General features: G+C 40.1%; 1 protein-coding gene across 1 annotated transcript; it reads right to left on the bottom strand.

Annotated features, from left to right (window-relative positions):
- Positions 1 to 244: 244 nt before the first annotated feature.
- LOC149303485 (vomeronasal type-2 receptor 26-like) lies at positions 245 to 11,324 on the bottom strand. The gene is made up of 5 exons (XM_089480738.1): positions 11,163 to 11,324; positions 8,610 to 9,467; positions 6,139 to 6,366; positions 4,930 to 5,056; positions 245 to 1,155 (listed from the first exon to the last, which is right to left on the bottom strand). The coding sequence occupies exons 1-5, from the start codon at positions 11,322 to 11,324 to the stop codon at positions 245 to 247; spliced, it is 2,286 nt and encodes a 761-aa protein (XP_089336864.1).
- Between the last annotated feature and the right edge of the window lie 8,138 nt (positions 11,325 to 19,462).

The raw sequence follows: 19,462 nt of genomic DNA, 5'->3' as shown, positions 1-19,462 counted from the left end.
GCCAAAGCCACACTCCATTCCTAAGCACTGGAGTGCAGCTTTGGTGCAGCTTCCGGATTCTTAGGATGCATGCATATTTTAAACAGCATACCTCCAAAGAGACCCGAACCAGCTTTATTTTGGCAGTCTGTAACAGGTCTTTGTGTTCTTTATGGAGTCTTACACATGGGAGGTTTGGAACTATCTTGAAACTCATTGGAAAACAAAGAAAATGACTGAAAAGTAGCATAAAGCTAGAGAAGCTTTATGGTGTTGATTTCTTTCTTTTCATTAGCTGCTCCTTACAGTTCAGGTCAGGCTTCAGTACAATTATATAGCACTTGGGATAAAAGATACAAACCAGCAGTCCAGCGCTAGAAGCCAAGATGGAGAAGACCTCAACAGCTACTATGTATTTTCCTTTCGTCCCCAGATAAGTTGGGAGAAAAGAGACCCAAACACTGCAGAAAGCCAACATGCTGAAAGTGATGAACTTGGCTTCATTGAACGTGCTGGGCAATCGCCTGGCAAAGAAAGCCACAACAAAGCTAATGAGAGCCAGGATTCCCATGTACCCCAGAACAACGTGAAACATGATGGGGGATCCTTCATTACATTCTGCCACCATTTCCTCTGAAAAAGAGTGGAAGTCCAAATCTGGGAAAGGAGGAGAAGCCCAGAGCCACCCAGCGCAAATCCCTGTTTGAATAAGGCAACAGGAAAGAACCATGGGACATGCCAGTCTTTTCCCCACCCACTTCTTCATTTGGCTTCCTGGCTTTGTGGCCATGAAAGCCAGAACCACGGTGAGGGTTTTGGCCAGGACTGAAGAAACAGCCATTGAAAAGATGACGCCGAAAGAGGCTTGTCGTAGGAGACAGGTAACTGCGTGAGGCTGGCCGATGAAGAGGAAGGAACAGAGGAAGCAGAGGATGAGGGAGATGAGGAGGGTGTAGGTGAGACCCCGGTTGTTGGCTTTGACAATGGGTGTGTTTCGGTGTTTGATGAATATCCCTAGCACCAGAACTGTGATCAGAGAAAAAATGCAAGCCACGGAAGATAAAGCAACTCCCAGAGTTTCTTGATAAGAGAGAAATGTTAGAAACTTTGGAAGGCATTGGATGTGATCTTTGTTTGGGTACTGGTCTTGTGGGCATTTGGAACAGTCATCCATATCTGAAGAAAAAAATACATGTGATAGTAAAACCAATGAAATATAAGAAGGAGTTAGTTTAGCAATAGCAAGTACATTTCTATACTGCTTACCGGTGTACTAAGCAGTTTACAAAGTGCAAGCTAATTGCCCCCAAAAGCTGGGTACTCATTTTAGCAACCTACAGAAGGATGCCAGGCTGAGTCAACTCAGTGCCCCTGGCTGGTATGTTCTGGTGATAAGAGAGAAAAGTTAGAATTTTAGGAAGGCACTGGATATGATCTTTGTTTGGATACTAGTCTTCTGGTCATTTGGAACAGTCATCCATATCTGAAGAAAAGAATACATGTGACATTAAGACCAAGTGAAAAATAATTAGTTCCTCTCTTCCTAATTTAACTTTTTTCTTATTTTATATCAGTTTAAAACAGCATGAAATCATGTAAATTGTCTACAGGAACATCAACAACTTGAACAGTTTTAAACCAATTAGATCAGTTTAAAATTGTGTACCTGTACAGATTTGGACAAATGTGTAAGAACCCATATCCTTTACAAACCAGGTGCAAAATGAAGCCACTGGTGGGACATTTCATTATCTGGATACCAGATAAGAGAAGGCCCTGTCCCACTACCTTGCTTAATGTACAGCTTGCATTGGTGGGACACAGAGGAGAGCTCTTTTGGACCCCTGTGAGCTATGGATCTTCCAATAAGAATGCTATTTTGAATGGATCCTTCACTACACAAGTACTCCCTATATAAATATTAAGCCACTGATTAGTAGAACTGACAAAAAATAGTGGCAGGGACAGTCAGGAAGCTTACTGTAGTGACTAGCCCCCTTCATAATCCCCCTATTCAGCAGGAAAATAATTTTTTTCTGCTAAGCATCATACACTGAAAGTAGGAAAAATGAATAATTTGAATTTTGGTTGTAAAAGGGTCAAAAATAGGTTGAGGTGAAGTCCTGCTAGTGACTGAGAAGATTCACATCCTTATCTGACCAATTGCACATGTGAAGGAACTCAGCCATTTTACCTATTTTATCTTAATGTAAGTAAAGTTGGAGAAATCAAAATGTGATTGTTGTTACACAGCACAGTCTGCTTCAGTGCTATCTAAACTAATAGGCTTCACTTTACAGCTTTTAATGCTGTGTGGTGCTGTCTCTAAGGTTTGTGTATAGTCTCTAAATGCATTTTAATGCTTTTAACTTTATAAATAGTTTGATCATTTTTAAAATAACAGTCATAGACTTTTGTTGAAATCTTTGTGACCATGTTCTCCTGGAGTTTGTAATACAGTGGAAAGGAGAAGCCAGGCATAGTCAGACACGCATCCTAGACTTTAGGAGAGCGGATTTTAGTAAATTTGGAGAAATACTGGGGGCGATCCCATGGTCAAGAATACTAAAAGAGAAGGGAGTTCAAGATGGATGGAAGTTTCTCAAAAGGGAGATACTGAAGGCACAAATTAAAACAGTTCCAGTGAGAAAGAAAAATGGGAGGTGTCGCAAGAACCCAGGATGGGTGACAAAGGAACTTTCAGCTCAGCTAAATTTTAAAAGGAACATGTATAAGAAATGGAAAAATGGGGAAATCACCAAAGAGGAATTCAAACAAATAGCTAGCATGTGTAGAGATAAGGTCAGAAAAGCTAAAGCGCAGAATGAACTCAGGCTTGCTAGAGAGGTTAAGAACAACAAAAAGGGCTTTTTTGGATATGTCCGCAGCAAAAGGAAGAAGAAGGAAACGGTAGGGCCACTGCGTGGAGAAGATGGCAAAATGCTAACAGGAGATAGAGAAAAGGCAGAATTACTCAACACCTTCTTTGCCTCAGTCTTCTCAGAAAAGGCAAAGGGGCTCAACCTGAGGATAATGGAGCAGAGGACAGAATAGGGGAATTTCAGCACAAAATAAGTAAAGAGATAGTACAGGAAGTCCTTGTTAATCTAAATGAATTTAAGTCGCCAGGACCAGATGAACTCCATCCAAGGGTATTAAAAGAACTGGCAAATGTAATATCGGAGCCATTGGCAATAATCTTTCAAAACTCCTGGAGAACAGGAGAAGTCCCAGCCGACTGGAGGAGGGCAAACGTTGTCCCCATCTTCAAAAAGGGGAAGAAAGAGGATCCCAACAATTATCGGCCAGTTAGTCTGACATCAATACCAGGAAAGATTCTAGAGCAGATCATTAAATAGAGAGTCTGTGAACATCTAGAAGGCAATGCCATAATCACAAAAAGTCAACATGGGTTTCAGAGAAACAAATCTAATCTCTTTCTTTGATAAAATTACCAGCTTGGTAGATGAAGGGAATGCTGTGGATATAGTATATCTTGATTTCAGTAAGGCCTTTGACAAAGTTCCCCATGACATTCTTGCAAACAAGCTTGTAAAATGTGGGCTAGACAAGGCAACTGTTAAGTGGATTTGTAACTGGTTGACCGGACGAACTAAAAGGATGCTCAAGAATGGCACCTTTTCATCCTGGAGAGAAGTGACCAGTGGTGTTCCACAGGGCTCTGTCCTGGGCCCAGTACTGTTCAACATCTTTATCAATGACTTGGAGGAAAAAATTGGGGGAATACTTATCAAATTTGCAGATGACACCAAATTAGGAGGAATAGCTAATACTCCAGAGGACAGGATCAAAATTCAAAATGACCTGAATAGACTAGAAAGCTGGGCCACAGCTAACAAAATGAACTTCAACAGGGAGAAATGTAAGGTATTGCACTTAGGGCGAAAAAATGAAATGCACAGATATAGGATGGGGGACACCTGGCTTAAGGAGACAACATGTGAAAGGGATCTAGGAGTCCAAGTAGACCACAAGTTGAACATGAGTGAACAGTGTGATGCGGCAGCTACAAAGGCCAATGCTATTTTAGGCTGCATCAATAGAAGTATAGTGTCTAGATCAAGAGAAGTAATAGTGCCACTGTATTCTGCTTTGGTCAGGCCCCACCTGGAATATTGTGTCCAGTTCTGGGCACCACAATTCAAAAAGGACATTGAGAAACTGGAGCGTGTCCAGAGGAGGGCGACTAAAATGGTGAAGGGTCTGGAAACCATGCCCTATGAGGAACGACTTAGGGAGCTGGGGATGTTTAGCCTGGAGAAAAGAAGGTTAAGAGGTGATATGATAGCCCTATTTAAATATTTGAAGGGATGTCATATTGAAGAGGGAGCAAGCTTGTTTTCTGCTGCTCCAGAGACTAGGACCCGGAGCAATGGATGCAAGCTGCAGGAAAAGAGATTCCACCTCAACATTAGGAGGAATTTCCTGACAGTAAGGGCTGTTCGACAGTGGAACATACTTCCTAGGAGTGTAGTGGAGTCTCCCTCCTTGGAGGTCTTCAAACGGAGGCTGGATGGCCATCTGTCAGGGATGCTTTGATCTGGATTTCCTGCATGGCAGGGGGTTGGACTGGATGGCCCTAGTGGTCTCTTCCAACTCTATGATTCTATGATTCTATGATTTGTATGTTTTTTTTAATCCCCATCAATTGCTTGCATGTTTAAAGAGCATTTGTTATTGCTGTTGCTTTTCAAGCTGTTTCCAACTATGGTGACCCTATCATGGGGTTTTCTTGGCAAGTTTCTTCAGAGGCGGTGTGCCAAAGCCATCCTCTGAGGCTGAGAGAGTGTGACTTGCCCAAGGTCACCCACTGGCTTTACATGGCTGAGCCGGGATTAGAACCCTGGTCTTCAGAATCATAGTCCAGTGTTCAAACCAATACACCAAGCTGGCTCTTAGACAATGCAAACTGAAAATTAGATCTCTTACCTTTCGTATCAGAAATCTTCCCTTGTGGACATGGAGCACAATCATAACAACAAAATGGTGCCCTTTCCTTCTTCTGTCTTCTGTACCCTGGATGGCAGTTGTCATTGCACACAGCACGGGGTAAGCTCTGTCCATAAAAAATGGAAAAAATGTATTTCTGACTGGCTTTTCTACTCCAATTAATATAACTTCATATGGTCTACATCTCAGTTTTGTATCCTATGAACTGCCATTGAACTGCCATTGCCCAAAGTAGTATTTCTTGAGGCCAGTCACCCCCAAAAATTGTAACTTAAAGATACCTGCAAGCCAGAATGTTTTTGTGACACCCCACTGGTGACATCCAATTTTGTGACATTCCATTGAACTTACATAATGAAAACTCACTTTTTGGATTGTTGTAGAGATTGGAATTCACTACTGACTGTGCAATGAACAAACGTTTCTTCGCCCAAACCCACCTTTTCTTAGCTGCAGCTTCCTGAACCTAACCATTTCCTGGTGAACTGCCTTGGAACAGTGGAGTGTTCTTTGTCAGCATTTAAGCATAATGGACATCTTTCAGAAGTGCTGCATGGCAAGGGGTTGGACAAGGTGGGCCTTGTGACACCTTCCAATTCTAACGTTATATGATCCTGTGAATATTGCACCTTTTTACAGTTGGCTATGTAGGAATGCCTCTTATGTAGTCTTGCACCATATTTTTCAGTCCTTGTTTCACTGGCAAAGATTCTCAGCCAGATCTTTGCCAGTTTTGTCTGAACAACACTGCCTGTCTATTGACAGAAGTAAACAGTTATGATTCTCTGCCCACTGCAAATTCACCCCTTTTGCAGATCTGCACTCTTAAACATGATTTTAAAAGCACCTGACTACAAAATAAAATACTTTCATAATTTCTAGACCAGAATCAGTGGTGTCCAAAAAAGAGAGAGAAGTGTTTCATGCTTATGGGTATTGGATCATTCTGCTGTTGAATTTTCTTAGAACCTATAGGAAGATCAGAAGAGCCAGCATGGTGAAGTGATTTGAATGTTGGTTTATGACTCTGGAGACCAGGATTTGATTCCCCACTTGGCCATGGAAAACCTTGGCCAAGTCATACACACTGAGCCCTAGACAACTTCATGATAGGTTTGCCTTAAGGTTGCTGTAAGTTGGAAATGATTTGAAAGCACACAACAGCAGCAACAAATAGGAAAATCCCACCTGGTTTATTCCTCTGTGCCATGTAATGATCGTCTTGTTAATGGTGACCTCTTTGTCTGGCAAACCTTTGGGATCGATCATCCCAACTTTGATTCTAATGATGGATTGGTTTGGGAAGGTGACCCAGTTGATAATGTCAAATCCAGCTTCCAGTTCACCATTGCTATTAAAAGAGATCTCATCTCCAGCACTGTTGTTAAATGAGGTTCTTCTTAGAAAAGGGTGAAGCTACAAAGTAGGAAATAAAAGGCAGTCTTTAACATTCAATGAAAAGGGATAACAACTGTGGGTTCTTCTTCTTTTTTTTTTTAAAGGAGAATTGTTTAAGTTATTGCTTCTCTCATTCTTGAAAAGAGTCATACTTTAACATCACCTTCCCCAGAACTAGAACATTGTAAAACAGGGACTATTTTCCAGTTTGGCATAAGGTCCTGAGTCTCTCAGTGAGTTTCTATAGTGCATGGATGGGGAAGGTCTATAAAATTCACCAAAGGAATGCTGATCCTATGGGAAGTTAACGTGAAACATAAATCTGAATCATTTTGTAACTAGCTGGCTAAAAAGAAGGCATAACAGAGATACAGTTGTTATGGGAAATTGCTGATGATCTCAACACACTAAATACATTTCTAACCATCTGTCTGCTCCCTTATGTTCAAATTTTAAAATGCTAACTAGATATCCCATCACAACTATCTCATGGGAAACCATAGAAAGTATAGGGCAAAAAAAGTGGTTGTGGTTGTTGTGTGCCTTCAAGTCAATCCAACCTATGATGATCCAATCAAAGGGTTTTCTTGGAAAGATTTATTCAGAGGCAGTTTCCTATTGCTCTTCTCTAAGACTGAGGGAGTATGACTTGCCAGGGTTACCCAGTGGGTTTCATGGCTAAATAGGGTTTTGAACCCTGATCTCTCAGAATCCTAGTCCAACACTCAACCCACTAAACCATGCTGGTTCCATTGTTAACCACTAAAAAAATCCCCATATCCATACTAGTGCAATACCCAAAAGCTCATTAAAATGCATCAGAAATCTCTAGACCCATCTAATAGGCAACATGGGGAAAGCATGACTTGATAGTGAAGCCATGGAGTCTGTATGATCACAGCCTGGAATACAAGAGAAGGAATCTGTCACATGTAATGTGATGCAGTTTTTATCTGAAATCTGTCCCTAGAACTTCTGGAAGAGAGGCAGGGAAGCTTGAATCCCCATCATTAAAAATATACAATCCAGATGCCTTCTTAAAGTTTCTGTATTATGGGAGAAGCACACCAGCCCCTTTGTTACGAGAATTCCAATGAAAACTAAAAAGTCTTTCAATTAACATAGCATTTTAATTCATTCACTTCTTGAACTTCAAGCAGCTGTCTGCTTGCAAGCAGGTTAAGCCCTGTGATGTAGCCCTGTAACATAGACTATTCTGTTCAAAGGTAGGAATTCTGTTCAAAGCTAGGAATTCCAAAGTCAGAACCTCTAGATCCGAGGAACACCAAACAAGGAAGTCACAGAGCAAAATAAGATACAATTTCAGGTTATATATATCAGGTGTCACAGAATGAATCCTGACTACAAACAACTACCAAAAAGCCACAGTGTTAGACTGTTGTGAAGTTGAAGGCTTTCATGGCTGGCATCCTTAGTTTTTTGTGGGTTTTTCAGTCTATGTGGCCATGTTCTAGAAGAAACTCTTCTAGAACATGGCCACATAGCCCGAAAAACCCACAAAAACTATGTTAGACTGTTGTTTATGAGATGTGGTTGAACTGAAGATTATATGCTGCTGTTGCTGCTGCCATCAAAGATGCCACCCAAGAGTCAGCTGTGGAACATTTTAGTTTAGGTCTCCCTCCTGGCTCTGCCTCTGCCATTATGTCCACTTTAACACCTCCAGAGTAGCTAGTTGGGGAAAAGGCTCTATGCAATAAAGATTTGGGTGGGCCAAAAGCACAGCTGCCACGCTGTTTCAGTTTGTTATTTTCCTACACATGAGTAATGTATGAACAGTGCTATAAGTACACTTCATCTTTATTTGCATTTATGGATGGATTGAAGGGATCATGCAAAACAAGAAGAAAGGGAATATATTTCTAAAGAAACTGTTTGACCTGGAAGATGGAAAGCAATTTATGGGTTGGGGTACCTCTAGCATTTTGAAGATAAGGAAGAGAGATTATTTCCAGTAAACAACATTTGAAGATATGAATACTCTCTCCAAACAAGGCTGTCATATACTTTAGTTCTCTTTAGTGGCGGCTGGCGGAGCCAATGTCAGTGGGACAGTGAATCTACTCTGGCTTCTAATTTGGATTATAAGGGAGTTATCCAAGGTGTTGGATTTATTTTGGGATTGGGGTCTGCCACTTTGGAGAGCTCCTTTAAAGGACAATCTAAAACCCAGAATGGTTCTACCAGTCATTTCTGGTATCCTGATAGCAAGAGAGAAAGCATTCAGTTGAATAAATTACCTGCCAATGTTTCAGTTGAAAAGGCTCACACCTTTTTCCATTTGTGACTGATCTGTGTTTGGGTCTGGATGAGCACATAGCACATAAAGCGTGCACTATAGCATGGACAGTATTGTAGATACTGTAACTTTGGCCAGTCATGCCTATTTCAAAAAATAACCCCGGAAGGTTCTCCAGTTTCTCATCTCCGCTACAGCTTTTCATGTTTTCCCTGTCCATATTAGAGAATGGCAATGAACAGCTGAAAGCCTGCTCCCAAAATACTCTGATGAAACCATCACCATCTGGATTGTGAGGATTTAGGAGCTGAATGAATTTTTGAAAATCAACCAGCTTGCTAGAGTGAATTGCAAAGGATAATGCACCATGGAAGACTTGTGTATCCAAACCAGCATAAAACTTGAGGGATGAGAAAGCCCATTCAGCAGTCATAATCCACACCTTACTTAAAGTTGTCTCTTCCAAATTACCTATTCTTCCAAGAGGTATTAATGCTGTGAAAGCAAACACAGTGTCAATATGTGCATTTATGACAATAACATTGGTCATGTTTAGAAGAGATGTCATGTTCTCAGCGTGTTTCATGAGGTACCACAGGTCAAACACAGTAGACATGACTGGGATTCTTTCAGTGAAAGCAGTACAGATGCCACTTGGTAAAAGCACTGATGCCAATGTTTGCAGGAAGTGTATTCCTTTTTCATCTTCCATTGCAATGACGCCAACCCATGTCCACTGGAAATGCAGAAGTAGTTGGACTATCCCATTGTACTGAAGGACCTCTTTCGGGATCATTTGGTAGATGGAAGGTAAACTGGTTGTATCACCTATCACTGGAACAAGAAAGCTGTATGTGACCTATGGAAAAACAAATGTTTTAATATATGCAGGCAAAGACTGTAGAAACATATTACTATATAACTGAAACCCTGCTAGTAACATATAAATGTATACACTGCATTATTCATGCCCTATACAGGTATATCTCAAAAAACAGTGATACCTTTATTGGACCAACCAAACTGTACAAAATACATGATGCAAGCTTTTTCAGCAGGGAAAGATGTTAAAAACAATAGAAGAGAAAGAAAAATTTGATGGCCTAAATTTTTTCCTAAAAGTTATTGTACTTTGCTCTATGGCCAACACAGCTACTCCTAGTTACATTTTCAGGTATGCCACAGTCAATGATGCAGATGTATTCCTGGGCTTTACTTCTTTAACAGAAACCTTGATTTTTCAGGGCAGCTGATGAAACAGACTAATTAGCTTTCCCCCCTTTTCCAGTAAGTGATTCTGGAGGCAGCTCTTTACCTTGCCTGTTGTACTCGCCTGATGCACACAAAGCTACACTTAGAGCAGAATTCCATACTTTCCCAAGTCAAGCTTTATTGCATTGCTTATTGCAGATACAGTGTGACATTCCAACATTGAAAGTCTGTCTTTCTGCAGTCCTCCTTCACCAGCCTCCCCAATCTAGAGAGGGGGAAAACCTTCCAGCTAGACAAAGGACAAGAAAAGGGTGGGCTTGTCTGGACTCCCATAAAAAAGACTTTATTAGAGACTTTGGAGTTTATTACATGGAAGAGATCCATGCAAAACTGGGATTTAAAGTGAACTCCTGCCCCCACGCCCCCTGCAAAAGTGGATTTATTATTAGACGACATTTGGGTTAACCCAACATTAACCCGGACAGAAAGTAGAAAAGACACACAAAAGTGCAGTTGATTGTCAGACTTCATTGCTGTTAAGCTGCATTAATGTGACATTAACCCAGGCAGAAGGTAGACAAAACATGATTCTTTTTTACTTCCGGAAAATACCGAATGTAAAAATGCTTTATAAATGGTTAAAAAACAAACAAACAAACTACAGCGAGCTTCTTCCACTATTACAGAATTTTCTTTTTTCCTTGGCTGTTTTTTTCTTTCAACAGAAAGTGGACACTGTGGGCTCTGTTTCATTTCCTCCCCCCTCCTTTATTATTATGACATTGGTGATTATGATTATTATAAAAGGTACTTTGCAATCTTGCCAATGCCATGTCAGCTGTCAGTGGAGTCTCAATCTGTTCCAGTTTCAACTCTAAACTTTAAAGAAACTATCCAAGATGTAGAACCTATTTTTTTTTTTTTTGGGGGGGGGGATTTATTACCTTCACAGCTCTTTCAAAGTCGGGATGAAAAAGTGGGAGTACTTACCATACTAACTTGCACTGACCCAAAGTTTAGTTTTTTTCCCTTTTCCCTCACCTGTTGTTGTTGTGGGCCTTCAGGTTGTTTCCAACTTATGGTAACCCTAAGGCAAACCTATTGTGGGGTTTGCTTAGAAGATTTGCACAGAAGGGCTTTGATTTTGGCCTCCTCTGAGGGTAAGAGAGCGCGACTCACCCAGTGAGTTTCCATAGCTGAATAGGGATTCAAACCCTGGTCTCCAGAGTTGTAGTCCAGTGCTCAAACCACTACACCCTGCTGACTCTCTGTCCCTCACCTACTCAGTAGGAATAAAATATGCCATAGTGTAAATTCTATATGCTTCATGAGCTTTTCTTACCTGTGGAATCTTGTAGATCCCTATTATGTTTGCAATGTTGGTGGAGGTTTCAGAATCAAGTCCTCCAATGACAGCTACCAGCTTCTTTTGGATGTCACAGCTGTAGTTTGGGATATGTCTATCCCAGGTGGAGACAAATTTCAGGGTATTCTGATATGTCATCCTTGCATCAAAGTAACTGTCATAGATATGGAACCCTAAGGTCATGTTGGGTAGTTTATTGGGGTTCTCCTGGATCTCTTTCACAGCAAATACCAAAGCCAAGACATGCTGGTAGTGCTTTGGAACAGCACTGCAATGACAGTTTTGTGAAGTGTTTCTTGTTATTGAGTATTTGCTTCAGAAAATGCACTTTTCTTGACAAAACTATCACAGTGTATATCCTTTTATTATTTTAAGGAGATAAAACATAATAACCTGACAGAAGAAACTGAGAAATGTATTAAGGTATTTAATTTCTATGCAACCTTTCTCCCAGAAATATAGTGGAAGTTCATGCCACTTAAAACAAATCTACCTCATTCTGAAGTCAAAGCAAATAAATATGAATGTGTGGCAGAGTGCCTTATACAATGTAGAGGGGAATAACAATTTATTAATTCCAGAGTTATAATCTAAAAACATTTAAGATCAAATATGGATGGGATACTAAAATTGAGAATGGCAGACCGAGAAGTTTGCTTCAAAAGAAATAGTAATAAAATTGTGAAAGGGAGAGAGAAATATTGTTAAGACAAAGCAATACAGAATACAACTGTATGGTGCTATGATTCAATGAAGTTTAAAGAGAAGATAAAGAAACAATGTGGGTAGCATTTACAAGGAACTACTAAACTCTATAAGCCCACCTACATTCCTGGTGAAAAGTAAATAGATATTTAAATATAATATCATATCAAATTGATGGACAGGTAAATCTATTTAAAATTATATTTTATTTATAGCCTTGCTTGGTGAATATGATGGGAAATTTTTTTCTTACATAAGTTCATCAGTAGGATTAGTTTTGGGGTGTTCCGTGAAAGATAAAAGATCAGCAACGGAGAAAAGCTGAGATACAATCCCACCAATGACAAGGTCCCCTGGTTGATAGTATTCATGCAGGACAGAAGCATGATTGCTAATGTCGCAGATAGCGCGATGTGCTGTCGACTCATTAAGATGGAGCAGCAACAGTAAAAGCAGCAATGAGAAAAGAGGCATTTTGATAGTTCATGTGTCCACTTTGCACAACATGATTCTCACCCGACTCATTGTCATCTATTGTGCAGGAAAGGTTGCACCACTCTGCTTTTAGTGTTTCTTAATCCCTCAGTAAAATAATAAATAACCTACAGAGATGCAGTGGTTAAGACACCAGTTCTGATGATCCGAAGATCAGAAGGCTGGCAGTTTGAGGCCCAAGTGCTGCATAATGGAGTGAGCTCCCGTCACTATTCCAAGCTTCTGGCAACCTAGCAGTTCAAAAGCATGGAAATGCAAGTAGATAAATAAATGCCACTTCAGTGATAAGGTAACAGCATTTGGTGCAGTCATGCTGGCCACGTGACGACTGGAGTAGTTCTTAGACCACACTGGCTCTATGGCTTAGTAACGGAGATGAGCACCACCCACTACAGTTGGTTATGTCAAGACATTCATGTCAAGGAACTACCTTTACCTTTTTATAGAATCTGAAGGAAAAATTCCCAAAGGAAGGCTTGCTAACATGCTGCATGTCTCTTAGGGCTAGGCTGGAAAATTACAAGGATATTTTATTTCCACTGTCAGACTTGAGTGATCATATGAATGGCCTCTGAAAACCTATGTCAGCTTTTGAAATGACGATGACGATGATATTATATTTATTTCTATCCCACATTTTCCCCAGATCAGGATTCAAAGTAGCTTACAACAATTTTTAAAAAATCATTAAAAATCCACAAGATACAAAAATTAAAACAAGATTAAACAATAAAAGAAAACTCAACAGGGTATGTTCCCCTGTTTCTCAGGAAGAATGGTTTATTATAGTCATTTGATATCATTACAAAAGCTCATAATCACCTCCCCAAAGTATTATATAGGGCACTTTGTTTTTTTGAGACACCATTAAAATAAACATATTTTCCAACTACTTTACTTAGGGATGGACTCTTTTTCTCTATGTCACTAGGGGTCCATGAAACCAACGATTTTAAAGTTGTTAAAATCCTCAAGAGGCTCGAAGAAAAATTCTCACTGCAGTCACAGCTCCTGACTATATCCTAAAGCAACTGATCCAAGTACTTTAATTCTTTTACTTTCTCCCTTCATTAGCTGTTCTCTGTTATTCAGCTCAGACCTCAGTACAATGATGAAGAATTTGGGGGGAAGGATGCAATCCAACAGCCCAGCTCCCAAGACTAATATGGAGAAAATCTCCATGGCCACCATATATTTGCTTGTGGTGCACCTGTAAACTGGAACAAAGGACAACTAACCACTGCAAAACACCAAAATGCTGAATATGATTAACTTGGCTTCATTGAAACTGTTTGGTAACGTCCTGGTTAGAAAAGCCACAGGGAAGCTGCTAAGGGCTAGGAATCCAAGATAGACAAGAACACAGTAAACTGCAGTGATGTATCCAAGTCTTTTAGTCCAAGTCTCAAGTGAAGTCTAAAGTTTCTACCTTCAAGACTCAAGTCAAATCTCAAATCTTGCAAGATATTTTCAAATTAAATCTCAAGTCAAGTCTCAAGTTTGGGAGCCAACTTTAAATGCATGGTGTGTTTTTTGGAGAGGAACAGCAGGTGTATTAGGTAATGGGCTTGAGGTAGAGGTTGAGGTCTGCTCAGACGTCTGTCACTGCTGCACATCAGAGGAAATCTAAAGCTTTTCAGAAGTTTAGAAGGAGCCTTCCACCCCAAGCCTTCAGCCTAATGCATTTGCTCTTCCTTTCCAAGAAATGTGCCCTGTGTTCTGGGGGCGAATCATGCCTCCTGGTTGAAGTGAAAGGCACCAGCTAGTTAGTCACTAAAATATACAAGCCTCAAGTTGAGTCATTGTGTCATTTTTGCCAAGTCAAGAACAAGTCAAGTCATAGAAACAACTTTACATCACTGGTAAACTGTAGCAATTGACTCTTTATTACACTCTAATAAAATGTCTTCAGTGATCAAGTGCATATCAGAATGTGGAAATAGAGGAGAGGTTGCCAGCTATATAGTACAAATACTTGCTTGAATAAGGAGGCAGGAAAGAACTATGGAGTTGGCTAGGCTTGGTATCCCAAGATCACCCCTCCATGCAGCCACCTCCTTTTGATATCAAAATAATATGAAAGGGCTATCTGAAGGCATGTAGCCATAAAGGTGCCCTTAACGTAGAAGAAGCCTTCCCTACCATATGGAGGTATGGAAATATGGGACCATCTGGGAGGCTCAGCACGGGATTTTTTTTTAACCAAACAGAGCATAACAACTACTACTACAACAAGAAAGATAAAATCTGAAGAAATGTATGGAACAGAAATTAAGAAAACAACATATAGATATACATAGTGGGAACATATAGCCAAGAGAGATCTCTCAAGATCGGAATCCGCAAAAGCCCCTCGTTGATAAAAATCATTGTGTGCATGATATCTAGTGTTTGCAAGTAAGCAGAAGTTCAAGAGTGTCCCCTTTCAGGTTTTCAAAAACCTATTGGAATAAACAATTGTAGCCTGCCAATGGAAGGACAGCAAATAGAGGGGCTTTCTAGCTCCCTAGGAAAGGAGTTCCATATCGTAGGGGCAGTTGTTTTCACTGACTATCAAAGAATTTCTTCCACACAATTCACAACTTGCTGTATTTATGTCTGCACTGAATCAGGATTGTATGGCCACACATGTATGTGTTATGCATATGTGGATATTTTTGTGTTACGTCTCTTGACATTCTCCTTACCCTAATTTCCTGCCCTCTTTTTCCTCTGGCCTTTCATTGAGTGTGCACACCACCTCTTATCTCTTCTTCCCTGTACTTTTCACAAGCTAGCAAGAAATTTATTGGCCATCTTTTCCAAAAAACAGTCCCAAAGCACTAACGTAAAAAGACTTCATGATGATTTAGCACAAACAAATCCCCTCTCCCCTAAATTGGCTGCAACTTACAGCAGTCCAAATACCTCTGTTTCCCTCTGAAGTCTCTCTCAAAATGGTGTCAGGGAATAATAAACCTCAATAAGCCTGTACCTGGTTAAACCATCTGTGCCAAGTGACAACATCCTCCTTAATGGTGACTCATTACTCTGGGGGAACAAGAGCATCCATCTTTCCAACTTTCACTTTGTGAAAGGATTGGTTTGGGGGGAACGACCCAATTGATGGCATCAGAACCATCTACCAATTTTCCATTTTGGCCAAAAGCAAACACGTCCCCAGTAGAGTTGTGAAATGCAACCGTTCTCAGAAATGGTGCAGCTAGATTGAAACAGGAATAAGACACGTTAGGAAAGAGGTGTGCCATGAATTAAATCACCGGCATGAAGAATGATATTCTTCAACATATATTAAGACTCAGCAACTTTCAGATGCTGAGAAATTGACCACTAATGTTTGGCATGATGAAACGATCTTTTCCATGGAGGATTAGTTAGACTTGGAAGGGCTGGCAGGTGGCACTGCCAAGTAGGAAAGTGGGAGAGTTTTATTCAATTCCTTTTTAAATAAGACTTTTTCAAATAAACAATGTCTATATTAAATTAAAAGAAAGAGAATGAAACAGCTTGAAGAAGAAAGTGAAACTGGCAGATAAGCAGTAGGTTTTAAGTGTTGGTTGTTGTTGTGTGCCTTCAAGTCCTTTCAGATATATGGCGACCCGACGGTGACCATATCATGGATTTTCTTGGCAAGATTTGTCCAAAGGAGATCTGCTACCAAGAGCCCTTCAAAGGGTAGCATTATTGTCAGTTCAGTCATGATATGTCTGAGTCGGGAGCTGTGTGCAAGCACTAGTGGGGTTCTTTAATTTCCTGTGAGCTTTCATGTATGTTTTCATGTTAGCCTGAGGGATTCTGCCTACGGTGTTCCAAAAAAGTAACTTTTTCAAGCTCTGACAATTGTTGCTACCAGCAAAATTACATTTGATAAGTACATAGAATAGAAATAGTACCCCATTTACTCACTGAGCGTACATGTTCCATGAAGTGGAACTTTCATAAAGAAACACTCCAGTCACAAAACAAAGATTGAAACAAATCAAATTTTATTTAAACAGTTGTATTACTAACATGTAGTCTTATAGAAATAGGCTCCATTCTGTTCAATTATGCTTGTTCCCAATTAAATGTGCATAATTATGCAGTGTTACAAGTGGTCAAAGTGCAGATGACAGAATCTCACTGTAGTTCTTGCATCTGTGGACCAGATTTCCCTCTTCCTTGGGGACATTGTACTGTCATGTGGTGCATTTGCATCATACCATGACTACACTTAGGATAGATTCTGCGCATAATTTGTTGTAGAGCCATCCAACTCTATGGTTTGAATAGTTAACCGCTCGATGCAACTTGGCCCCCATACATCCACTATGCAGGATTTCGTTTTCAGTAGAACTGAAAATTCCTCTCATGATGATGATTACTGTTTTGAATTCATTCACAGCTTTTTGGACAAATGTAAATTATACTTCATTCTAAGCTGCAGACATAAATAGTTACACATGCTGCATATATGATATAATGAGTATGTCTAAGATACAGTCGGCTCTCCATATCCGCAGATTTTTTTTACTCACAGATTCAAGCATCCAGGTCTTGAAAATATTTAAAAAATATATAAATTCCCAAAAGCAAACCTTAATTTTGCCATTTTATATAAGGGACACCATTTTACTACGCTATTGTATTTAATGGGACTTGAGCATCCACGGATTTTAGTATCCATGGGGAGTCTTGGAACCAAACCCCAGTGGATACCAAAGGTCCACTGCAGTCTCATGTGACACCCATGTGCTCTGCTGTTGCCTTTGGCATGTCTAAAATGAGACAGAACAACCACAGTAACAGTATAGTTCCAGCAGTATTAAACAATTTTCCTCATCTTTAATTCCAGACTGTGATGTCTGGAGAATCGTTTCAAGAAGAGAATAAAAGTTTCCCCCCTTTTATTTTCATTTAAAAGTGACATGATATGTGGATCCATGAGATTTTTATTTATATGTATGTACATTTGTAAGAATGTTCTGTATGAGCAAATTTCTGAAGTGAGCATGGGTATTGCAGCTCTGAAAAAAGCCACTTTGCTACTCAAGTGTTTTGCACTCTCCTTTCTGCCACGGTTTTAGTCAGTGTTGTAGGCACTCAGTTTGTCAATCCCTATAACTAAGCCCTCAAGGAGAGTTTAAAATGCTCTGAATCAACATAGCAGTTCTAGCAGTTCCTTTCCCCACCAGAACTTTTGAACTTCAGGCATGTAGTTGCAAAAACAATACACTGAATCTTCTATCAATTATATATATATATATATACACACACACACACACACACACACACTTTTTAAAAGTATAACAGCTTTTACATCAATTGTACTGCTGCTTACGTCACTGATGATACACAGATGATTGACATGCATTTTGAAGCGGCGCAAACAAGTGGGGACGACAAGCATGCCAAAAAAGAAGTGATTACATGGGAATAATGAAAAGATCTGTTTTCATAGTGGGAACAACTGACCTTTTGGAATCGATTTACCAACATGGAGCAAAAGCAAATCACAAACCCGTTTAAATGTAAGTGGGAATGAGCCCCTACACATTTACCTTGGCCACAAAGGGCTTCAGGAAAAGACAAATCATAGTAGGAAGTGAAGTTCAAGAGAAACATAAGTGAAACTGTGGAAGTCCTACCAAGAGAAAATGTAAGATCATGGCAACAGGGAATGGATTGGGAGTCCCGGTATCTCAGAGCTGGCTCTTCTCTTGTAGGCCAGAGGACAAGCTTATGAATCTTTGGGCAAAAGTGCTGCCTTGAAAATAAACTTTTTAAAAACCATGTTTGGCTTGGTCCCAAATGCTAGCGGCTGCATCAGAATCTCTGAGACGACTGACTGGCTATCTGCTCTCCTTCCTCCTCCTCATTTTAAAGTTTATCAAATCACAGCCACTAGCAGATTGAGAAATATGGAGCCACCTCAAGCGTCACTGAATATGGTATTGCAAGATTAATACTTTGTGGTTTTTACATTCTTACAGTGCATCTGCACTCTAGAAGACAGCCAACATTTTGAGCAATGGACTATGACTCTGAAGAACTGGGTTTGAATCCCCACTCAGCCATAGAAACCCACTGTGTGACTTTGGGCAAGTCACACAATCTCAGCCTAAGAGGAAGGGAATGGCAAACCTCCTCTAAATAACCCTTTCCAAGTCTTGCAATACAATAAAAGAGTTATTCAGAAGAGGTTTGCCAATCAGTCAATTTGAAGGCATATAGCAACAACAGAAATACAATAAAAATAGCTTGTATTAGTGGATAGGAAAAAACATAGTTGACTCTTTATTCAAGGAGCACTTAAAAAAAAAGGGGGGGGGATATATTGTGCTTAAAACAGAGAACATCCAAGTTGTGTCTGTGTGTGTGTATACATTAATAGGCTCTGTATGAGTCACAGATACCACAAAGAAGAACAGAGAAAGTAAGATGAAAGAACTTGGATTTTTTTTAACCAAACAGAGCATAACAACTACAACAACAACATGAAAGACAAAATCTGGAGAAATGTATGGAACAGAAATTAAGAAAACAACATATAGATATACATAGTGGGACATAATTTATTGACAGAGTTCAAAAGAAAGCAAACATGGAGTCCTTCAGTGTATCAGCTGAATAATCAGTTTTGACATGGGCTGTATCTACACTGCAGGATTAATGCAGCTTGAAACTACTTTAACTGCCATGGTTCAATGCTATGGAATTCTGGGATTCATAGTTTTGTGAGATGTTTTGCCTTCTCTGTTAGAGAGTGCTGGTGCCACAACAAAGCCCAGGATTCCATAGCATTGAACCATGGCAGTTAAAGCAGTGTCAAACTGCATTAATTCTGCATCATAGGCAATTTGACATGTGTCAGTATTACTCAGCCCAATATTTCAGGTGTGAGAAAAGGGGTGATCATTACATGACATTCCGTTGGGGGGGGGCAGTACTTTCTGTTTGGACTCTGGAATAGCTGCAGCCATGCCAGAGTCCAAATGGACCTCCAGGGGCCAAGTTAGTCTGCCCTCCCCTGCACCGGGTGACACCAACCTCAAGTAAATCAATGGTTGAATCTGTGGATAAAGAATCCATGCATA

Source organism: Sceloporus occidentalis, unplaced genomic scaffold, assembly GCF_023333645.1.
Source record: "Sceloporus occidentalis isolate IW3139 unplaced genomic scaffold, rSceOcc1.0.p SCAF_14, whole genome shotgun sequence".
NCBI lineage: Eukaryota > Metazoa > Chordata > Lepidosauria > Squamata > Phrynosomatidae > Sceloporus > Sceloporus occidentalis.
Note: the sequence above shows the minus strand (reverse complement) of the source record. Positions and strands in the feature narration are given on the sequence as shown.